Source organism: Phascolarctos cinereus, unplaced genomic scaffold (assembly GCF_003287225.1).
Source record: "Phascolarctos cinereus isolate Bilbo 61053 unplaced genomic scaffold, phaCin_HiC Scaffold_726;HRSCAF=1367, whole genome shotgun sequence".
Taxonomy (NCBI): domain Eukaryota; kingdom Metazoa; phylum Chordata; class Mammalia; order Diprotodontia; family Phascolarctidae; genus Phascolarctos; species Phascolarctos cinereus.
Window position 1 is genome coordinate 297,082,049 of NW_027556098.1, and position 25,283 is coordinate 297,107,331.

Sequence of the window (25,283 nt, forward strand, 5' to 3'; positions counted from 1 at the left end):
ATGGTTGATTGAAAAGATCTGTTGCAGCAGGATGGGAGAGAAGCACAGCTCAGCATGGGCTACACAGGCAAAGACCAGGCCTTAGCAAACCTGGAGCAGGCCTCAGAGGACTGAATCACAGGCAGCTGTGGTGGTTTCCAGACTTCTCAACCCACAAATGACAAAGACAAGTTAGAAGGTCAGTAGGAAAAGTCTGTTGAACATTGGTGAGAGAGGACCTCTGTCCAGCCCCAGTCCTGGCACAGCCCTGGCACAGCAGCTGCTTTTCAAGCTCTCAGCCCATGGATGGAGGGGGATTAAGCAGCTTATCAGAGGGGAATTGCATGGATCTCTTTTCTGGCACTGAGGCAGGATTCTCTTGCTTTGTCAGTGCTTGGATCTCGATCACAGTTCTGGGTGGTGGTCCTGAGGCAAGGAAGAGCATTGGTGTGGGGAGTTTGTGATGGCAGTAGGGAGGGAATCCTCCTCACAGTTCCAAGGCAGAAAATAGTGCTTGTTGTCACTCATAGACCAGAGCACAGGGCAGGAAAGGAGCAAATACCTTGACTTTGATCATACCACCTAAGAAGAACTAAAAATTTACAGGTCCTTAGAAATATCTCTGAAAATAACTACACAAAATCCCTGAAGCTTGGGACAGTGCATTCTCCACACTGGAAGCAGACCCTTACCTTAACAAAGAGTTTAAAATTCAAGTAATTGGGATCATGAACAAACTGCGTAAAAAAAGTCAGACCATAGAATCTTTCTTCAGTGACAAAGATGATCAAAACATACAACCAGATGAAGGCAAAAAAGTCAAAACTCCTACATCCAAGCCTCCAAGAAAAATATGAATCAGTCCCGTGGAAAAGCTCAAAAAGGATTTTGAGAAGCAAGTAGGAGAAGTAGAGGAAAATGTGCCAAGAGAAATGAGAGTGATGCAAGAAAATCATGAAAAACAAGTTAACAGCTTGTTAAAGGAGATCCCAAAAAAATTGAAGAAAATAACACCTTAAAAAATAGACTAACCCAAATGGCAAAAGAGGTCCAAAAGCCAATGAGGAGAAGAATGCCTTAAAAAGCAGAATTGGCCAAATGGAAAAGGAAGTCCACTGAAAAAAATATTTCCTTAAAAATTAGAATGGAGCAGATGGAAGCTAATTACTTTATGAGAAATCAAGAAATTGTTAAAAAAAAAATGAAAAAAATAGAAGACAACATGAAATATCTCATTGGAAAAACAATTGACCTGGCAAACAGATCCAAGAGAGATAATTTAAAATTTATTGGACTACCTGAAAGTCATGATGAAAAAAAAAGAGCTTAGACATTATTTTTCAAAAAATTATCAAGGAAAACTGCCCTGATATTCTAGAACCAAAAGGCAAAATAGAAATGGAAAGAATACACCAATCACTTCCTGAAAGTAATCCCTAAAGGAAAACTCCTAGTAATATTGTAGCCAAGTTCCAGAGTTCTCAGGTCAAGGAGAAAATATTGGAAGCAGCCAGAAAGAAAAAATTCAAGTATTGTGGAAACACAATCAGGATAACTCAGGATTTGGCAGCTTCTACATTAAGAGACTGGAGGGTTTAGAATATGATATTCAGGAGGGCAAAGGAGATAGGATTACAACCAATAATCACCTACCCAGCAAAACTGAGTATAATCCTTTAGAGGAAAAAATGCAAATTCAGTGAAATAGAGGATTTTCAAGCATTCTTGATGAAAACACCAGAGCTGAAGAGAAAATTTGACTTTCAAATACAAGACTCAAGAGAAGCATGAAAAGGTGAACAGGAAAGTGAAATCCTAAGGGACTTATTAAAATTGAACTGTTTACATTCCTACATGGAAAGATAATATTTGTAACTCATGAGACCTTTTTCAGTATTAGAGTAGTTGGAAGAAAAAATATATAAGTATAGATAGATAGAGGGCACAGGGTGAGTTGAAGATGAAGGGGTGATATCTGGAGAATAAAATTAAGGGCTGAGAGAAGATTATACTGGGAGAAGGAGAAAGAGAGACGTAGAATGGGGTAAATTATCAGGCTTTTATGGTGGAGGGCAAGTGGGGGAAGGTGAGAGGGAATGAGTGAATCTTATTCTCATCAGATTTGGCTTAAGGAGGGAATAACATACCCACTCAATTGGGTATGGAAATCTATCTTACTCTACAGGAAAATGGGGGGGGCGGGGAGAAGGGGACAAGACAGCAGGGGGATGATGGAAGGGAGGGCAGATTGGGGAAGGGGGTAATCAGAAGCAAACACTTCTGAGGAGGGACTGGGTCAAAACAGAGAATAGAATAAACAGGGGGTGGGATAGGATGAAGGGAAATATAGTCTTTTTCACATCATGACTACTATGGAAGTGTTTTGCATGACTGCACATGTACAACCTGTATGTAGTTACTTACCTTCTCAATGAGGATGGGTGAGGAAAGAGGAGAAGGGAGAATTTGGAGCCCAAACTTTAAAAATAATTGTTAAAAATTGTTTTCACATGCAACTTGGAAATAAGATATACAGGCAATGTGGTATAAAAATTTATCCTGCCCTATAGGAAAATAGAAAGGGAATGGGATAAGAGAAGGGGTGATGATAGTAGGGGGGGCAGACAGATTAGGGGAAGGTGTATTCAGAATACACACTCTTTTAGAGTGGGGAGAGGGGTGAGATTGGGAGAAAATTTGGAACTCAAAATCTTGTGGAAATGAATGCTGAAAACTAAAAATTAATTAATTAATTAATTTAGAAAATAATGTACTCAATAAGTTTGTGTACCTACCAAAAAGAGTGAACTCATGACAATGTTATTGCCACTTGCAGCAGAATGCCACACCACCATCATCTGTGTCTATGTTCCCACCATGAGAACTCCTGATGAAGTCAAAGAAAAATTTTATGAAGACCCTCACTCAACATCAGTGTGCCAAAAGAGGACAATCTTATAATTCTGTGTGACTTTAATGCAAGAGTAGGCACAGACTAACAGAAATGGCAGGGAGTTCTTGGGAGGGATGGAGTTGGAAATAGCAACAGCAATGCTTACTTACTACTGAAGACTTGTGCATCTCATGGCCTCATCATCAACACTGTCTTATATTCACCTAAATGCAGCAAAACTTCATGGATACACCCTTACAGCAAGCATTTGCATTTAATAAGCTATATCATTATAAGGAGAAGAGACATACAGGAAGTGAAAATGACCAAGGCAATGTGTGGTGCAGAGTGCTGCACCAATCATAGACTCATCCTCTCTGAGCTAAATATTCACATTCAACAAAAGTAGTGTTCTAAGGCAAGATGACTATTAGAAGACAATGTCAACAGATTAGAGTGCTTCTCTAAGCAAGAACAATTTGTTGCTAACTTGGAGAAAAGGCTGAGCCAACACACAATTGGCAACAGTGGAGTAGAAAAAGACTGAGCAGATTTCAGAGATTTGGTGCACGGCACTGCATTTACTCACAATAATCAAGATTGGTTTGATGAAAATGATGCAGAAATTCAGAAGCTGCTAAATGAAAAATGAGAATTCCACGGGGTTTAGCATCAGAAAAATTATTTTGGTTGTAAGAAGGTAAAGTTTATCTCCATCAGAAAATAAAGTGCAAGTAGGGCAGCTAGGAGGTGCAGTGCATAGAGCACCAGCCCTGGAATCAGGAGAACCTGCGTTCAAATTCGGCCTCACACATATGACACTCACTAGCTGTGTGACTCTGGGCAAGTCACTTAACCCCAATTGCCTCACCAAAAAATAAATAAATAATGATAATAATAAAGTGCAAGCAAAACTCAGAGAGTTGCAGGATTCTTGGCTCAGTAAGAAGGCTGATGAAATTCAGTTTTATGTCCTGAAGGTTATTTATGAGCCGAAGTCATATGACACATCTCAATTATTCAGTGTTGATAGAGCCACATTGGATAGTAGTAAGAACATCATCCTGGAGAAAGGGCTGAACACTTCCATAGTCTTCCCAACAAACCATCACCAATCAATGCTGAAGCCATTGGCTACATAATTCAGACTGAAGTCAATCCCTCTCTACCTGAACTTCCTCATGAATAAGAGATTTTGAATGCCATTTGGCTCCTCTCATGTGGCAAGGCACCTAGTGATGACTCTATTCTAGCTGAGACTTACATGGCAAGGAGTCCACTGGTCGTACAAAATACAATTGAATTTTTTGGGGGTTATATAGCAAGAGGAAGTTATCCTTCAGGAGTTCAAGGATGCCTCCATCACCTATTTCTATGAGGAGAAAGGAAATAGATTGTCCTATGACAATTATAGGGCGCTCTCTCTCTCTCTCTCTCTCTCTCTCTCTCTCTCTCTCTCTCTCTCTCCGTTTGTCTTTTCTCTGTCTTTCTGTCTTTGCTGGAAAGGTTCTTGCCAGATTTCTCCTTAATAGACTAAGCCTTCACCTGAAAAATGGTTATCTACCTGAGAGCCAATGTGGATTCAGAAAGGGTCGAGAAACATGTGTTAAGGTGTTTGCTGCCTGACAACTCCAGAAGAAATGTCAGAATCAGAACAGAAGTCTGTACACAAGTCAATCTGACTAACATCTTTGATATTGCCACTCATGAGGGCTTGTGGAAAATTATGGTGAAATTTTGGTGCCTGGAAAAGTTCATAAGTATTGTACATCAGTTTCATGGAGGCATGCTTGCACAGGTTCTGGATAACAGATGATGTTCTCACACTTTTCCAGTTACCAGTGAAGTAAAGCAGGGCCTTGTGCTTGTTCCTATGCTTTTTAGCATGATGTTTTCAGCAATGTTGCCAGATGCCTTCAGAAAGGATGAAAACAGCATCAAGGTCAGCTACAGCACTGATGGTAAATTATTTTATTTGAAAAGGCTATAAGCCAACACTAAAGTGGAGGGAGAATTGGTGCATGATTTTTTGTTTGCAGATGATTTTGGTTGCAGATGCATTCAATGCAGCCTCTGAGGTCAAGATGCAACAAAACAGGGATTGATTCTCTGATGCTTGTGCTAATTTTGTCCTAACAATCAAGACAACACAGGTTCTCCACCATCCACCACCACACTATTCATTTGTGGAACCACTGATTATAGCAATTGCAGCTATATTGAATGTTGTGGACAAATTCACTTACCTTGGCAGTATACTTTCCAGGGATGTACACATAAATGATGATGTTGATGCATGAATTGACAGAACTAGCTCAGTATTTGGGAGACTCTAAAAGAAAGCGTGGGGGAGAAGAGGCGTTAGATTACCTACCAAAGTGAAGGTCTACAGAGCTATTGTGCTGACATCATTGTATGCCTGTGAAATCTGGAAGTACATTACCAGATAGGAAACTGAAATACTTCCATTTGAATTGTCTTAGGAAGATTCTGAAGATCTCTTGGCAAGATAGAATACCAGACACAGAGGTCCTTTCTCAAGCTAAATTTGCATCAAAGTCCTTCATGAATTCATGTCATTCTTGCTCAAACTATCTAACCAATTTTTCTCATTTTCCCTTGAAATGCCTACCTCAATCAGTCAATTTTCCTTACAATTCTCTGTACAATATATTTTTTGTCTCTATTTCCTTTTGGAAGGTAGAAATCATTAACCCTTGCTTCCTTGATTTTATCTTACCTAATTATTTCAGCTGATAATTTCTTCCTATATGTGTATATATATATATATATATATATATATATATATATATATATACATATAATATAATATATATACATATATATACATATATATATACATATATATATATATATATATACACCTGTAAAACACAGTATATACCCCTTTAATGACATTCATCATTATATCAAAGGTTATTATTGAAAATTTGACACGTCTGATGCGTCAACTAAATTGCAAACTACTAGAGGGGCAGAACTGTATCTTGAATAAAGTTGCATCCTTTACAGGACCTATCTCACATCTAGAACTCTTATTTTTGTAGATTTATGTTTTATAAAATCCCCAAAACCGAGAATCGCATAGGACTTAAAAGGCAATCCAGTCAAACATACACCTAAACAGGAATTCCCTCTACAACATACCTGCTCATCCGGCTTTTGCTTTTTTTTTAAAATTTTTTAAAAAAAATTTTAAATATAAATTTATTTATTTTTAGTTTTCAATATTTACTTCCACAAGACTTTGAGTTCCAAATTTTCACCCCTTCTCGCCCATCCCACCCCCCCAACAAGGCATGCATTCTGAATGTCCCTTCCCCTAGTCAGTCCTCTCTTCTATCTCTCCCCTCCTTCTCATGTCTCCTCCCCCTTCCATTTTCTGTAGGGCAGGAGAGATTTCTGTACACCATTTCCTGTATTTCTTATTTCCCAGTTGCATGTGAAAATATTTTTTTTAAACATATGTTTTAAAACTTTGGATTCCAAATTTTCTCCATTCCTCCTTCCCCACCCACCCTCATTGAAAAGGCAAGCAACTCAATATAGGTTATTCATGTGCAGTTATGCACAACACATCCATAGTAGACATGTTGTGAAAAACTAGCTCTATTTCCCTTAATCCTATCCTGCCCTCCTATTTATTCTATTCTTTATTTTGGACCTATCCGTCCTCCAAAGTTTTTGCTTCTGATTACCCCCTTTCACAATCTGCCCTCCTCTCTTTCATCCCCCTGCTCTCTTGTCCTTTTTATACCCAATTGAATGTGTATGTTATTCCCTCCTTAAGCCAAATCCTATGAAAATAAGATTCACTCATTCCCTCTCACCTTCCCCTGTTTCCCTTCCACTATAAGAGCTTTTTCTTTTCTGTTATTTTTTGTGAGATAATTTACCCCATTCTGCCTCTCCCTTTCTTCTTCTCCGAGTATAATCCTCCCTCATCCCTTAATTTTATTCTCCAGATATGACCCTTTAATCTTCAATTCACCCTGTGCCCTCTATCTATCCAACTCTCTATCTCTCTCTCTATCTATCTACCTATCTATCTATATACAAACATATAACTTTTTCCCTCCAAATACCTTAATATTGACAAAGGTCTCATGAGTTATAAATGTCATCTTTCCATGCAGGAATGTAAACAGTTCAACCTTAATATAAGTCTCTTATGCTTTCTCTTCCCTGTTTACCTCTTCATATTCCACTTGAGTCTTGTATTTGAAAGTGAAATTTTCTATTCAGTTCTGGTCTTTTCATCAAGAATGCTTGAAAGTCCTCTATTTCACTGAATGACCATTTTTTCCCCTGAAGGATTATACTCAGTTTTGCTGGGTAGGTGATTCTTGGTTGTAATCCTATCTCCTTTGCCCTCTGGAATATTATATTCCATGCCCTGTGATCCTTTAATGTAGAAGCTGCTAAATCTTGTGTTATCCTGATTGTGTTTCCACAATACTTGAATTGTTTCTTTCTGGCAGCTTGTAATATTTTCTCCTTGACCTGGGAACTCTGGAATTTGGCTACAATATTCCTAGGAGTTTTCCTTTGGGGATCTCTTTCAGGAGGAGATCTGTGGATTCTTTCAATTTCTATTTTGCCCTCTAGTTCTAAAGTATCAGGGCAGTTTTCCTTGATAATTTCTTGAAAGATGATGTCTAGGCTCTTTTTTTGATCATGGCTTTCAGATAGTCCAATAATTTTTAAATTCTCTCTCCTGGATCTATTTTCCAGGTCAGTTGTTTTTCAATGAGATATTTCACATTGTTTCTTTTTTTCATTCTTTGGATTTGTTTTACAGTGTCTTGATTTCTCATAAAGTCACTATCTTCCAATTGCTCTATTCTAATTTTTAAGGAAGTATTTTTTTCAGTAATCTTTTGGACTTCCTTTTCCATTTGGCCAATTTTTCTTTTTAGGGCATTCTTCTCCTCATTGGCTTTTTGGACCTCTTTTGCCGTTTGGGTTAGGCTTTTTTTAAGGTGTTATTTTCTTCAGTATTTTTTTTAGATCTCCTTTAGCAAGGTGTTGACTTGTTTTTCATGATTTTCTTGCATCAATCTTATTTCCCTTCCCAGTTTCTCCTCTACTTCCCTTACTTGCTTCTCAAAATCCCTTTTGAGCTCTTCCAAGGCCTGGGACTGATTCATATTTTTCTTGAAGGCTTTGGATGTAGGAGCTTTGACTTTGTTGTCTTCTTCTGGTTGTATATTTTGATCTTCTTTGTCACCAAAGTAAGATAATATAGTCTGAATCTTTTTGTGCTGCTTGCTCATGATCCCAGCCAATTACTTGAGTTTTAAACTCTTTGTTAAGGTAAGAGTCTCCTTCCAATGTGGAGAATGTACTGTCTCAAGCTTCAGGAGTTCGTACAGCTATTTTCAGAGATACTTGTAGGGACCTGTAAATTTTCAGTTCTTCCAAAGTGGTATGATAAGGGGTGAGGTGTTTACTTCTTTCCTGGTTTGTACTCTGGTCTGTTAGTGACCAGAAGTACTACTTTCTGTCCTGGAACTGTGAGGAAGATTTTCTCTCTATGGCCACTACAAGCTCCACTGAGCCAGCACTCCTCCTCGCCCCAGGACTGCCGCCCAGAACTGTCACCCAGAACTGTCACCCAGAACTGTGACCCAGATCCAAGCACGGTCAAAGCAAGAGGTTCCTGCCTCAGCACTGGCAAAGAGATTCTGGAAATCCCTCTCTGATCAGCCACTGCATTCCCCCTCAGTCTGTGGGCCGGAAGCTCAGGAAGCAGCCACTGTCCACACTCTGCACTCTGTGCTCTGGATCTGGCTCTGACACCTAGCTCCTCTCTTAGCACCACAGAAACAGAGTTTTCCCACTGTCCTTCTAAGTTGTCTTTGGTGTTCCTGGGTTGAGAGGTCTGGAAGCCGCCACAGCTGCCCACAATTCAGTCCTCTGAGGCCTGCTCCAGGTTTGCTGTGGTCCAGGTGCCCATTGCGCACTGCGCTCCACTCCCAGCCTGGTGAGATATACCTTTCATATCAACCATCCAGGTTGTCTTGGGCTGGAAATTTGTTTCACTCTGTCTTTTTGTGGGTTCTGCTGCTTTAGAATTTGTTTAGAGACATTTTTTATAGGTATTTGGAGGGGTTGCAGGAGAGCTCAAGCAAGTCTCTGCTTTCATGCTACCATCTTGGCTCCGCCCTGGCTTTTGCTTTAAAGAAAGACTCCCCAGAAAAGTTTCAAAGTTCCCATGTTAAAGAGAAAATATTGGAAGTAACAAGAAAAAAAAAACAACTTAAATATCATGGAGCTACAATAAGAATTATACAAGACCTAGAAGCTACTACATGGAAGGACAACAGGTTTTGGAACACCATATTCCACAGAGCAAAAGCACTAGGTTCACAACCAAGGGTAACTTGCCCAGAAAAGGAAAATATAATCCTGAACGAAAAAAGGGACATTTAATGAACTCAGACTTTCAGGTTTTTGTGACAAAACTCCAGAACTTAAGGGAAATTTTGACGTGTAATATCCAGGAGAAATATAAGGTAAACATTAAAGAGAAGTTATAAGGGATTCAATGAGGTCAACTTGTTTACTTCATATATATGAAAATATTAGCTGTACTCTATGATTGTCATCATTATTTGGATAATTCCAAAAAAAAGATGTGGGCTGAGATGAATATGATGGCATGATTCTAGGGGGAAAAAACTGTAGGGAGAGGCTTAAAAGGAAAAATTAATACAGAAGAAGCTCCTGGCAGTGGGTGGTTAGGCTGTAACCTTACTCTCATCAGCAATAGGTTTAAGAGGGAACAACATATATATCTAGAAGGTTATAAAAATCTTCTAAATTCAGAAAGAAATAAGAGAGCAATGGGGTAGGGTGGGGGGAAAGGATAAGGGAAGTCCTCTTAGAGGAGTGAATAGGTTTAGAAATAGGAGGGCAAGGTAGTGGGCAGAAGTAAAGCAGAGGAGTGTGGAGTAATAGGGTAAATATGATGAGAAGGATAGTGAGGAAAAATGGGAAGGAGGAAAATAAACAACAAATAATTGTAGCCTAGACTGTGAATAGGGCGCATTTACTGGTAAAGTGGATAGCAGATTAAAAATGCGAATTCAACAATATATTGCTTTCAGGAAACATAAAACTGAGAGATACACACAAAGATAAAATGAAAGGCAGGAGTAGAATTTAGTATGTGAAAAAGCAGGGATGGTAATCATAGCCTCAGATAAAGTTAATGTTAAAACAGATTTAATTAAAAGTAAAAAATAGAGAAACTGCATTTTGTGTCAGCAATATTATTCAATATTGTTTAGACTATTTAAAATATCTATACTGAGAAAATCCTGCCCAGACAGACACAAGAACTATGTGAACATAAACATAAAACATGTTTTATACAAATTAACTCAAATCTAAGTAATTGAAGTAATATTTTTTGTCCATGGGTAGGTAAAGCAAATATAATTTTTAAATGACAATTTTACCTAACTAATCTACTTGTTCAATGTCATCCCAATTAAATTATTAAGGTATTATTTTACTGAGTTAGGAAAAAAAAAATAACAAAGTTCATTTGGAAGAACAAAAGGTCAGAAACTTCAAAGAAACCAGAGGAAAAGGTGTAAAGGAAGTAGATTCAGCAGTATGAAATTTTACACGATGTTATAAGATGAGATCATTGTTGAAGTATAAAAAGGGTAATTTTGATCATTTTAAAGTAAAAATTTTCTTATATAAATAAAATTCATGTAACCAAGAATAGAAGGAATGCAGAAAATTGGGAGAAAAAAACTTTCATAGACAGTCTCTCAGATAGCATGTGATTGGGTTGGAATATTGCTGTGGTATAGGAAATGTTGAGCTGGTTGATTTAGAATAACATGGAAATACTTGGATTTATGAAGGAAGATGCTATTCACCTTAAGAGAAACACATAAACACATGATAGCAGGAAATAAGCATAGCCTTACATATATATATACATATATATATATATATATATATATATACACACACACACATATATATGTATGAGTTTATACGTATGTGTGTCTGTGTGTGTTTATGAATATCTATGTATATGTATGTATATATATACATATATATATGTATATGTATATATATGTATATATATTATATATATATATATATATATATATATATATATATATATATATATATAATATATCTCCATGCTTAATTGTAGCCTTCTTTAGGGTGGTAGGGGAGAGGAGGGGGAAAAACAAAATAAAAAGTGTACAGCAGAGAACAAAAGAAAACCAACAAGGAAGCAAAGGAAGCAGTATATAGATTTTCTTGAAATGGGGATGTATTGTTTTATATTGAATCCTCTTCTATGGTCTGCTATGTACATGGCAATTTTTTTTTCTTTTCTCATTTTATATTTAAGTTTAAAATTTTAAAAAATTACAAAACAATAAAGACCTCAAATGAGAAGAAATTCAGTGGATCCCAAGATTTATTGTTTATCTCACTTTTTAAAAATTCAAATAATTAAGAAGTTACTCATTGCCCTAAGCTTACCTTAAAAATATACAATGAGGTTGATGGTTCAAATATAATTATCTACATCTTAGATGTTATTAGAATGAAACTTGGACATGTGAAGTGACTTGTCCCAGGTAATACATTACATGAATCACAGAGATAGTATTAGAATTTAAGTCATATAACTGGACTTCTTTCCACAATTGTGTGCTACCTCTTGTTGCAAACAGTACCTTGTATAAACTAGATGTTCAATGAATATCTGTGGACTGTAGGTTTGAATGAATGGTAATATTGTGCCCTATGACAATTTATGTAGCAGCCATTTCTGGGAAGAATGATGAGTTTGGGACAGAGACAAAATGCTCCTTTTAGGTCACTAAAATGTTATTATAGGATCTTGTGATTCTGGAGCACAAATAATTCGCCAACATTAAATTCATGCTGGTTGTTAATCAGTTTCCTAGGCAGACCATGTGAAGAAGATAGACGGCAGAAGAAGAACCAAGTTCTGTAAGGGAAGATAAGTGAGGCAATTTCAAGTAAGTTTGGCAGCAAGATTAAAAAGGTAAAGTGATAGAATCTTTGAAGCACAAGTGTCATGGTATTGTTATGATTACTAGGAAGTGACAGCAGCAAACATTATGGAAATATGTAATGTACCCATTCAAATTGAACAAAATATATTTCTTAGATAAAATAGAAGACATGCATCAAGAAAAAAAAATTTTTATAGCTATACCCACTAGATATTATACTTGTACATATGCATATATATATATATATATATACATACATACATATATACGTAATTAAAAATAAACGCTTTTGATAGGATGAGCAAGGACCATGCTATAGCCTCTTAAGGCACAGATCAGTAGAAGTGGCATCATCTTTGTTTATGAAAGTCAGTGAAAGGCAGTGTACTTTAGCCTGAAAGATAATTGATAAAAAAAAGAACATTAGCTGAATAGACCCATAGCTACTCATCAGGATCCAGTTATAATAAGAATCTATTATTTTGTCTTACAGAAATGCAAGCTTACTCTCAGTAGGAGATATTGAAACATGATTCTTATTCTTCCTCTTTATTCTGACAGATTCACAAATTTGGAAATCATTTAGATGTGGAAATGATCTTGGTGATTATACAGTTTGATCTTTTCCTTTTAGAGATAAGACTGAGTCCCAATAAGTGAGATGATGTAGCTAAGTAAGGCAATTCAACCTTTCTTTAAAATATTTATTTAAAATTTAGATACTGCTAATAAAATCAAGTTACATGATAATGCATTGAAGAAACTGAGGATGGTTATCCTAGTGAATGAGATGACTCAGAGTGATGTGATAGTTTTCTTCTAGTATCAAGAAGGTTATCAAATTGAAGAGGGATTAGGCTTATTCAGCTTGGCCATAGAAGACAAAACTGGGAGCAATAAGTGGAAATATTTGTAGACTTAAATTTGGGCTTCACATAAGGAAATATTGCTGAACAATTTATAGCTATGCAAAAGTGAGATTGGCTACTTTTGAAAACAGATTACCTCCTACTATACATCTTCAATGGGAAGGTTAATGAAAACTTACTTGGCATGTTGTAGAAGGGATTATTTTCAAGGTTAGCCTACATGGCCCTTAAGACCACATCTCACTCCCAGATTCTATGAGACAGATGAATTTGCATTAGGTTCAAAATAAATGTTTCTCTATATATTGACCTTATTTTGAAAAAGATATCTTGATTTTTTTAAATCAACATTAAGAAACAAACTTGGAAAATAAAGCATTTATTTAAAGCTTTACATGTACACATTAATGAACTGTTTTCAGAACTCAGTGGATTACAGGAAAGTACCTTAGAGACCATCCAGTTTAACTGTCTCATTTTACCAGCGAGGAAACAGAATTCCAGAAAGTTTGAGCCAATTAGCTAAGGTAACACAACTAATTGATTTTATTTAAATTTGAGCTACAGACACCATTATTAGAAATGTTCTCTAAGCTTCATAAGGATCATTATTTCAAAACATTTTGCTGCAAATAGAGCAATGAAATAAAAAGCATTTGCAAGATGCAGTTAAGCAAAACTTCAGAAAGCTCAGGGTCAGAGGAAAATGTTCAACTAGAAGGACACAAAAATAATAAAAGTGTGCTCAAATGTGCATAAGGTACCTGTCTACCATTAACATTCACAAGCACTTTCACCTGTATCTGGAAAGTTTACCATTCATTGGCCGATGTTGTGCCTATTGCTATCAATTTTATACATACAGAATCTGCATTGCCTTCTTTATGGGACCACAAGACCTCTGATCTCTATGCCCACCAAATAACATAGTTTTAAAGATGAAGGATACCTTATGAATCATTTAGTTTAAGCTGCTGATTTTATTGATAAGGAAAGAGATGAACTGACAGAGGTAAAACTCAAAGACAGGTTCCTTGACAGAGTTCATCACACTTTCCTCTATAACATTTATATTTCCTAGTTCTTCCTAAAAAAGTTATTTGAGCAAAAAGAGAAGAAAGAGTGGAGAAAAAAAAACTTCAAAAAATGAAAAGAGTTTGTACTTCCAAAAAAAGTTGAAATTTGAAATGTGGCGAGCTATGTGGTGACCCTTGTACTACGATGGATCTAATCTAACTAGTATTTATTAAATACCTACCAAGTGAAAGACATGAAACCAGATGATAGGGATACAAAGACAAAAATGAATCAGTCTCTGCCCACAAAAAGCTAATATTCTACTGGTCTAGTTGATAGTAATCTTGTCTGAATCATACTAGTAATATTCTGTTGATGTGATCATGATGGTCAGATGGACTCCTACACTTACACCAATGGTAACATTGAATTACCATGAAAGTTGCCGATGTTGAGTAAACAAAAGGAGGGAAAGAAACCAATAAATGTTTCAATGGTGTTAAGAATTGTTAAGAGTCTCCCAGGAAAATGTAGCTTTTGATATCTGATGGACAGAGTTTAGCTCAGTGCCTAGAATATTGATGATTGCCTGACTATCAGCATTGTATATTGCCTTTTAGCTTAAATCCAACACACACACACACACACACACACACACACACACACACACACATTATGTGTATCTATTGTAGTGTTTTGTTATGAGAAAACTGGATGCTATTATTTGTACTCCTGTTTGGGATTTTTTAGTTTGTATAAATGACAGAGAAGAAAAATGTCTCAAATCCCACCCTACTAACAGACTTGGGCTTTAAAAACTAAAATTACAAATCTGTGATTTGTGTAATCCAGCGACTCTCAGGTGACTATTGTCACAGCCACTGACTGTGTAGCTATCTGGCGGGAAGTGTGACCGAAAAATATAAAAACAACCAAAAAAGAATTAGTTGTCTAAAAACCACAATTCAAATTGAGGAAACAGGTAAAAAAGAAAATCCCAAATTTTAAAAAGTATAAAAAATGAAAAAATATATTATAATCTACAAACAAATGATAGATGCAAGTATTTTGAAAACGCAGTTGTGAAGAAACATTTAATTAAAGGTACATTTCAATAATGTCTACAAAGTCTGAGAAACTTGTAGTAATACAAGATTAACCAAGCCATTCTCATTTCTTTCACAATCATGTGATCACATGCAAATAATCGCTTAATATTTTAGAAATATGTCTTAGTAGAGTATGCTCTCCTGAGAACTCTGACTCTGGAGTCCATAGCCAAGGCACATTGCCTCTAGAACCCCTGGATGAATCTAAAAACTGTAAGATTTTCCCACTTTAAAGGAATTAGAAACTCGAATCTAAGAAACAGATTAGAGATCGGTTAAAATCCGTACTGACAGAAGACAATAGAATTCTGAGGTACCACATTCATTGCCACATCGTGTACCCTCCAGGTGATCTGCTGCAGCCAAGTGAAATGGAGGGCTAAAGGAGGAAATAAGTACATCTGAAACTTTCCAGGAAAAATGCTTTTTTCTTTTCAGCCAGTCAACGAATCCAGTATCTTCATCCAAGCGGTGCTGAAAATATTCCTGCAGTCCCTTTTGTGGCTAAGGACGAGTATGTGTGTGTGCGGGGGGGCGGGGGGAGGACGGTGCAGTTAAGGGAATATCAGAGGCAGCAGCAAACTCCTGTGACCCAAGAAATAGGACTGACAAAGGAGAGCCTCTAGTCTTTGCTAGTCACCTATACTCATCGAACCTACTTTTGGATGTCTTGATTCCTTCATTTGCCACCTTAAACCCATTTCACTGAGGCTGCCCCTAGCTTTCGCTGTCAGGGGAAGGAGATTATGGGGGGGGGGAGAATAGAGACGAGCAGATCGGGAAAGGAGCTGTCCTACCGGAGTATTTGAAAGCATTCACTTCTTAGCAGCTCCATCTCAACGGATTCACGAATTTTAACTACTCTTTCTCCCACTCTTCACCTTTTCTTCACTAACCCTGACTTCACCCCCTACTTACATGAAACTTGTTTCCTCTTCACCCCAGGATCCCTCAACTTTCCAGAGACCCCCTTCTGCACAATTCCGGAACCCTTCCTTCTCTCCATTGCTCTCTTTCCCTATCACCCTGCCCTTGGTCCCCAGTCTTCTCATCCTCTTTCCACCCCCACCCCCTCAACCCCGGCACCTCACTCATTCCCGTCTCGAGCTTTCTAGCTTCACGGACTGTTTGCGGGAGAGAAATCTTTGCTGCAGCGGGAACTGAAGTCCACTGCGCGTTGCTGCTGCTTGCTGCTGCTGCTGCTGCTGCTGCTGCTGCTGCTGCTGCTGCTGCTGCTGCTGCTGCTGCTGCTGCTGCTGCTGCTGCTGCTGCTGCTGAAGCTGCTGCTGCGGCTGCTGAGTCGGAGGGGAGGACTTGGCAAGAAAAAGGGCGAGAGGACCAGATCTAGGGCTGTAGGGCGGTTGGTCCCGTCTTCGAGGCTGCCAGGATGCAGCCTGAGGTTCAGGGGGACAGTATGGGGAGGTCTTAACCTCCCCAGACCTTAATTTTGGCTTCCCGACCTTGCGGGCAAAGCTGTTTCCGAGTAAGCGCTGCTGAGAAGCACTAGGGATTGGGAAGGAGAGGGAGAAGCGAAACAAATAGAAGTGGGGCGTTGAGGGGGGTGGGGTGGGTAGACGCGCTGCTCCGGCTGCGGGTTTGCTGTGGAAGAAGAGAGCTCAGTGAGTGTTGGGGAGAGAAGAGAAGCCCAGTCTCCAGGCTGACAGGGGAGCAAACGAATGAAGACTGGGGCGCTCTGGTGAGTGAGAAGAGAACGAGACAAAACTGGGTGGTGGAGACGTGCTTGCTGAGGGGGTTTACACTTGAGGTATGAATGGGGAAAGGGCGGAGATGGTCTGGGTTCTTGAGGACGAGGAATGGGGGACGTTCCTCTCTCTGTGTCTCTCTGTCTCTCTGTCTCTCTGTCTCTCTCTCTCTGTCTCTCTCTCTGTCTCTCTCTCTCTCTCTGTCTCTCTCTCTGTCTCTCTCTCTCTCTCTGTCTCTCTCTCTCTCTCTCTCTCTCTCTCTCTCTCTCTCTCTCTCTCTCTCTCTCTCTCTCTGTCTCTCTCTTTCCGTGTGTGTGCGTGTGTGTGTATATCTGTGTTCGTGCGCGCGCGCGCGTGTGTGGCGCGAGCGTGTGCGGTAGCTGCGCCTGTGTATGTGTGTAAGTGAGAGAGTGAAAGAAGGAGGAGAGCGGGAGTGAGAGCGAGGGGAAAGAAAGATATAGCGCATGTCTCATCTCTCAGTGCAGCCACTAGACGCTCCCACCACCACCTAACTCCTCCACCATCTTTTGCATGTGCAACATTCACTGCCGGACAGAAAACCTCTCCAGGGCGATGGAGACTGCGGGAAAAATCCGGCAGCTCACGATGGATTGCTGAGGGGAAGAGGGGGAACAATTACCTCTCTTCGTCCGTTTTTAAATCCCTCCCCCCCGTGTGTGGTTTGTTTTTAGCGCCATCCTCCTCAATGCCTCTCTGAGCAGCATCTGAAAAGAGAGTGAGAAAGAGAGAGCGCGCCAGAGAGAGAGGAAAAAAGAAGATGAGGATTATTTGCAGACAGCTTGTCTTGTTATTTTCTGGATTTTGGGGACTAGCAATGGGAGCATTTCCAAGCAGCGTTCAAATAGGTAAGCCTTGCATTGCAATCCCTCTTTGCATGTGGCAAGTGGGGCTGATTTCCCAAAGTGAGTTAAATGAGTTGCAGATACGGGATTCAAGAAAGCCTTGGGATACCTCGCTCCACACCTTTTTTTTTTCTTTTTCTGTTATCCCTCCCTGTCCTCCACCTGGAAAAACAAAGCTCGTTTCTTTTGTAAAGGTTTAAATGAAACTCATCAGTTAAAGCTGTTTTCTCCTCACCCTCATTCCACTCCCCTCATTCCTCTATCCCAACCTTCTGCTGAAGTCACTCATGAATGATTAGAACAAGTTGGAAAAGACCTTTTCGAGGTTTCATTTAATGTTTAGTGTTTTTTCTTCATCTTTCTAGTTGGCATTTGGGGTTAGAGGAGTATCGAGTTGGTTAAAAACCTGCTTTTCCCTGTGCTGGACGCTGCAGTAGCTCGCTTGCCATTACAGAAAAGAAACGGTGTGAGGAAAAGAGCTTGTCCTCCCACCCTCTCCTCAGCTTTTTCTTGCTACAGATTCACTGGTTCCAAAGTTAGATTTTCCTGTCCACCACCCCCTTCTTTTTTTTTCCTTTTCTCTTCTTTAGCCTCCCCTAACCCAATCCCCTCATCTCAAGTCTGATTCTAGGAACCCTCTCCCGTCCTTGTTTCCTCTTGTTATTGTCCCTTCCTGTCTTTTAATGGGACGCAGCTATTGAATTTCTTCCAGCTAAGCTCAGCCCCACCACTGCATCATTTGTCGTTGAATGTGTAAAAGAGGTAGCTAATTAGGCTGAGTCCCTGGGCTTCAGAGAACAAAGTTCAATTCTTCCCTCCCATTTTTCTCTTCCTCCCTATGTCAACATAGCCCCTACGTCTTTTTTTTTTTAAACTGGAGCCCTTTTTTCATTAATCTGCATGCCACTTAGTCTGAGAAAGCAAGATGCTCTAGCTGTTGAAGCAGTGTGCTGGGAATCATGGGGAGGGAAGGAGACGGAGAAAGAGAAACACTAAATGGTCTCAGAGGTCATGGTGGTCATGACAAATTGGGACAGCAAAATATGAGAAGCCCCCAAGGCTGAAATACAAAGCAAGTTGAGGATGGACAAAGGATAGGCCCCCAAGATAGTGGCAGGGATGAAAAAAACAGTTCTGTGTATATAATCGCTACTTACTATTGGGGAGCTTTGCCAGTACTGTGCCTGTGGTAGGTATGGCATTTAAAAAAAGAGAAAAAAAATTCAGCGTGCTTTTCATGCTGTTTTTTTTTTTTAATAGGTGGTCTATTCATCAGAAACACAGATCAGGAATATACTGCTTTTCGATTAGCAATCTTTCTTCATAACACCAGTCCCAATGCATCAGAGGCACCTTTTAATTTGGTTCCTCATGTGGACAACATTGAAACAGCCAACAGCTTCGCTGTAACAAATGCCTGTAAGTAAATGTACACTCAAAAAGTTATAAGTAAATTAAAATGATATTAAAATGAAATAATGAGGAGAGAGAGAGAGAGAGAGAGAGAGAGAGAGAGAGAGAGAGAGAGAGTCCAGAGATCCAGAGATACCTACTGGAGCCATATAAAATCAAAGGCTTAAAAACCTGCTTTAGTTCCTAATGTCCGGAAACTAGTGTATGTGTTCTTGCTAGCTAACAGAATGAATCTGCTTCTTACCATTTCATTGTTATTCTTATAGTTGGATGATCTGTATTTTAATATGGTAAATTTTGTAAGAATATATAGATACATTGTTTTGCTTTTTTGCAGTTTCATTCTTTCTATCTGCTTTTTGACTGCGTAAAAATCTCTGCTATTTAATAATGGCATGTTGTATGGAACTGGTGAGGCAAGGTAAAGCTTCTATTAGTGAGAAAAGAGAAAGGCAAGCAGTGGAGTGGAGGATATATATTTGAGTAGGTTGACGCTGCAGTTGATCTGGTGATGTCACTTGAGGCTGCCCTGCTCTTATATTCTGGGTTGTAAATGTCTCTTACTATCAGGCAATGCATACATCCTGTGAATATGTCTCCATGAATCCATACATTGGTGCCAAATCAAGTTAGGACCTGATCTACTTGAATTCACAAACCAACCCAAGTGAAACTATTATCTGACAGAATATTAAAACAGTGACTTCACCAAATGCCATGATGGAACCATTGTGGATTTTTTAAGGATCTGTTTTATTGCTTAAAGCATATAATAGAATATAGTATAGATAAATTGTAAAACGCTTAAGCTGTCAAAACACACACTTATAACACTTCTTTCAATATTAAGTGAAATATATTCGTTGACTCTCATGCAAGATGGAAGATAAGTTTTAAATGCTAATTTATGAGATTTAAAAACAGAGTTCAATAATTTGGCATAATGGTCTAAGATTATTTTGTAGTAAATATGAATTGTTCTTACAGAATTACATATTAGATTATACATGTTAAAAAACATGTTTAGATATAATGAAAGTGTTCAGCTTGAACTTTAAGAAAGTCATTTTAAATAATATTTCAAGTTTTGTGGTCATTTCTTTCCATTTAAGATGCTTTTCTAAAAGTAGAAGTAGAAACTTAAAGTTTTTTGGGGGGGGGGATTTGCACAATATTTATGCCACTCGTATGTTTAATTTTTGCACCCACATTTTAAATGTGTCCAGAATTTGCCTTTAACTCATCTATTTTGTGTCTTTTGCTAAATTGTTTTTGTATAATCATGAAATTTTGTTTAACTCTGGAACATTGCTTCATTAAGAGTTTGTAACATTTGATTTTTTCACACTGACACCTCCCTTTTAATTTGCAGTAATGGTATATTTCCCATGAGTCCTCATTCCTTGCTAAGCAGTTTATTAATTATACTTTGTGATAATATCACTACCATAGTGACAGAGGTAGGGGCTATGCATTTAAAAAATTTTAAATGTACCTTAAATGAAAACTAGACAGTTATACTTCTTTAATGATATTGATAATTCTTTTTCAGTCAATATTATTCATTAGTGTTAGTTGCTGAGAAGAAGTTTTAAAGGGAAAGACTATATTGAAATTAACATTTAATTCATCTTTCTATTTGAATATAAGCAGTTTAATAAGTTTTTTATAGCTTGTCTTAAGTTTCAGTTTACAATTTTTCTGTATCAAGATATGATGCTTAGCATATATCATATATGTATATAACCTTCAAAATAATCCAAACAATATAATTTGAAAGTTTTTTTTTCTAAGAACTGATAAATATTTTAACATTGTGAGGATCGAAACGCATTAGTACAATAACATTTCCACTACTGGTTTCTATTGTGTAAACTATAAAGTCCTAAACTTATCTTTTCCTATATCACTTTCTGATTAATCTTAGTTTGGGCTATTTTATCAAATTATATATTTCTTATGTTGTATAAACTTAAAAAATTCAAAATGAAAAAACCATGTATTAGTCAACATTTTATTTGGTCATTGCCATTTATAATGTTTATATCATACTTGAATACTCTGAAGTATCATGTAAATATTGAAAATTATAAGGAACACATAAAATACTGTTTGACATATTTGTAAGTCTCATCAATTTGGTAATTATCAAAAGTGAAAAGGTATAGTGGAAAACATTATGTAACTTTTATTTCTTAACACATGACTAAGAAATCATTCAAATACAAATATATTATAGCCCTTTTAGAGGGGAGGGAGAAAAACCCAGTAGAATGAAATGTTATTATTCTATTATTTTCTTACACCATACAAATAACTTTTGCATATTTAATATGCATATTACAAAAATAATTAACGCTATAAATATGAACAAACTACTTAAAGAAGCACAATAAAATTGAGTGACAAATGAACATATTGGCCATCCTTAAACTAAATCTAAGCAGAATTTTACAAAAGTTGATTGTCAGATTGCTTGAGGATACCAGTATCCATGTGATTTAAATTTGCTGGGTTGACTGACTAAATGCACAGATGTACGTGATTTTCCAACCTAATTAAAAATAAATAGTAAGCAATAATTATATGGCCACCTCATATATCAAGCACTATGCCTTTGAATATAACAGAGTATAAACATGACTTGAAGGAGTACTTGGTAAAGTTCTCTTGGAAAACACATTCCTCTGAATGATATCCTATAGATCTCAAACTATAAGAAGTAAAATGAATATTTATGTCAGGTCAAACATAATGACCTAGGACATGATTAGTTAGCTTTATTTCCATTACCATTTCACTGCAGAGGTTGCTTGTAAAACTGATGCGTCTGGCCTGCCTTCTGTATTAGAGACCTTAAAAAGGGGCAGCTTTCCTTTAAAAAAATGTATACTAGGAAAGAAATGCAGGTGAGGCGGAGGATATTTTGTCAAAAGTGTTTAGGCTTCTTTTATATAGAAGACATTTACTTTTTCTTCTTTGTTGTGGTCAGCTTAATGATCTCTCTAGGAATACTTTGAGAATTATATGCCATTCTACTAATACAATTTACAGACTGAAACTCAACTTAATTGCTTCCAACTCAGCATGCTTTTATAAGGCCTGAATTCCTGAGAAACAGCCCATTTTAGCACATAGATTTTTTTAATGCTTCAATAATATTGATCTGATTTGTGTCAGCTGTAATTATCTTGTTTTTCTCTTGACCAGAATTTTGTTTCTTTTCTTTGCCTTAAAACAACTAACATTGTTTAAAATTTTAGTTTTATGAAACATAAACCTGAATTATTTTAAAATGAAGTTAAATATAAAACTGGGGTCCATTAAAATACAAATGAAGTTTATGTGAGTCAGCATTGGATGTTCCTATACAGATTTCTACTTTTGATTAAAGATCTTTCTTTGACAAGACATTACTCTGGGATTGGATAGGGTAAAACTAAATAGCCTTTTCTTTAGTTGCATAGGAAATACTTCCTAAGATAGTGTTATAAAGTACTTCAAGATTTTTTTTTTCCTTTTCCACTGTTGCTTGCAGCCAAAATAAATGTGCCTATTTTACTTGGTGTATCTTTTGAGAAACATTTGAAGTAATTGCTTTTGCTAGACTCTCTTCTCTAACATATTTTTATTAAGTGAATTAATACAGATATTTTGCCTATTTTTATTGAGGTTAATATTAAACTACTGCAGGCATGATACCCATAATACTGTATTACTGTGGTCAGCAAGCTCTCTAAAAATGAAAATCTTTGGTTTTTAGATCTTTGTGATATCAGTTCAACTTCATGTAGAATTTTAATCACATTTTTGAAAAAAGTTACTTAACAAGTCAGCTCTGTGTTCATCTGACTCTGCAAAAAAAAAATGGATCTTAAATAGATTCTTTAATATGCCCTTCAAGAGGCAATATCAAGTAAGTAATAACAACTGACAGAACATTTGGAAATTGTTACTTGATAAGACAATAGAGCATTATGATATGCCAGCTTCACTAAAACTTTTGTTTCCTTATTTTAACTTGTCTCTTTTTATGCCCTTTATAACAACGAGATTTTTAAAATTTTCCCCTTTCTTCTTAAATTTTTCAATTTACTGTTCACAAAAGGTGCTTAATTGCTTGTTCTGAAGGATCACAAATAAAACTGGTATAGCGGTAGATATGTGGAGTTCATTTGTAGTTACAGAGACCACAAGTGAGTACATGTATTTACATAGAAGAATTCATTTTGTCATCACAAGGAGCCTGTCACTTAGTACAATGCACTTCTGGCATGAATAGCTATTCAGTTACAATAACTGGGCTGTGAATACCAATTTATATCAAGTGGGACACTACAAATTCCCTGAACTTTGATTTATAGGACTTACTAGGAACTTAGTAGGCACTCAGTACACACATGTGGAATTGAATTAGTCCTCACTAAGTGTAATAGATTTTTGTGGTGGCAATAATCATTAAATAGTCCTAGGTGCAATGGGACGTTTTCCCATGTTTTTTAGCTCTTTTAAGGAATCACTAAGTTTCTACACATGCCTTGCATTATGTTATGAGGAGTGTTGTAAAAAATAGTCTGAATTGATTTTGCCCTTAAGATAATAATTTTCAGCAATTTTTTCCTTGCTGAATCTTCTATGTGATGGTTTTAGAAGATAATTTAACCCTTGATATACTGTTATGAGTACATCAGTCATTAATGGAACTCATCTTAAAGAAATTCTACCAAATAAATTTTTATACTTTAGTCAATAATTTTGTTCATACAATATAACTGTTTATAGAATTTGTTATTTGTTGGCTATGATTTACCCCTTTCTAGTCATAAATGATTTTATTTTTCTTATATAAGTTTTCTATTTCCAATCTAAGCATTATTTTAATAAAAAATTGATAGCTGATCCTTTGAACTTATCAGTAATTTACTCCATGTAGGACATAACAGCACTCACAGTTCCTTAGTTTGTTTCTTACCTGATGACTACACAATTGTACTTATGGTTAGAAAACATACTTGGCTTGTGGAGTGGGTAAAGACCTAAATTTAAAAGTGTATTTATCTTGTTTTGTAATAAACAGTTTGGAAATAACATGGGAATCCACAATTACTAATTTGGGCCCCAAAATCAAAAGCTTGGATTTGCTTGTTTTCAGGGAAAAAATAAAGGATACAGCTTTACCATGACTAGTAAGAGTTTTCTGTAAAGTGAACTGACAGGGAAGCTCTCCATTGGCTTGAAATAATGTGTTCATCTGAGAATAGTTTTACTTTATTGGACTGATTAAACTATAGCCCCTAGAGCATTATTATAAGAGACTCAAATAATTTCGTCTCTCTTTGTAAGATTAGTAACAAAGATTCCTGCTACAGAAATTCTTGGGAAGCTTATGGAATTACCTCTTTCTCATAATGACAGAAAAGGCTGAAATTGAACCAACATGTTTCAATAGTTGTCATACCAATATACTGCATATCTATTAGAAAAGTTTGTTGACTTCAATTTTTGTATATGGATTCTTCCAAGTTCTGTTCCTTCCCCTAAGAAAAAGGAAATTCTCAACTTTGGCATTTAAAGTACTTCATAATCTGGCTCCACACTACTTTTCACATATGTACTCTTATATACCTTACATTTCAATTAAATTGGCTTAGTGACTGTTCTCCAAACCTCCACATTTTATTTCTCACCCAATGTCAGTAAAATATACCTACCCTACCTCTTAGAATCCTTAGCTTCTAATAGCTCAGCTCATGCAATGTCCTATATAGACGTTCCTAGATTCAAGTTGCTAGCTTGTTAATGCTCTTTTCCTCTTCAAAGTATTGTCTATACTCTATATACTTATCTGTTTAAATATTATATTCTCTTCCCCAAAGTGGGATGTTGCAAAGGCAGGAACATTTTTTTTCCTTTGTGTACCAACCATCAGCACAGTCTTATACATACAAACTGTTTAATAAATGCTTATTGTATTGGATTAGATTGTTCCTAGATTTACCCTTGCTATGTCCTACTCTGGTCTATATCATACTTATAAGCACATATATTTGTCAATATCTGTATGCATATGTATGTGTATGCTTACATTTATAAAACACTAATTGCATTGAAATTGCATCAAAGACTTATTGCATTGAAAAACTCAAAATCAACATGAAGACTACTTGAACTGTAAAGAAGAAAAAAAGATCTAGTTATCTATCTGTAATATTTTGAAGAAAATACTGCATGTCATATCTAGGTAGCCTTTTCATAGGTTATATTCCAGCGAATAATCTAGAACAGATTGGATCCCTTTCAGGGACTGAATTATAAGCTTAAATACATATTCATATTTTCCACCTGTCATGTATGTCAGAAAAATGATTTCCACATACTTTGTTAATG

The 25,283-nt window shown here is 36.9% G+C and overlaps 1 protein-coding gene across 6 annotated transcripts in view; it reads left to right on the top strand.

The window, feature by feature from the left end:
* The first annotated feature begins 15,728 nt into the window (after positions 1–15,728).
* GRIA4 (glutamate ionotropic receptor AMPA type subunit 4) overlaps positions 15,729–25,283 on the top strand; it is a 465,778-nt gene continuing 456,223 nt past the window's right edge. For 4 of the 6 annotated variants that reach the window (XM_020996163.2, XM_020996162.2, XM_020996164.2 and 1 more), the window contains exons 1-3: positions 15,729–16,613; positions 17,313–17,486; positions 18,744–18,902. In XM_020996163.2, coding sequence (XP_020851822.1) covers positions 17,399–17,486; positions 18,744–18,902 — 247 coding nt within the window. In that variant the 5' untranslated portion in view covers positions 15,729–16,613; positions 17,313–17,398. Of the gene's footprint in view, positions 16,614–17,025; positions 17,487–18,743; positions 18,903–25,283 lie in introns of those variants that run through there. The other 2 variants (XM_020996170.2, XM_020996161.2) reach the window with 2 other exon arrangements.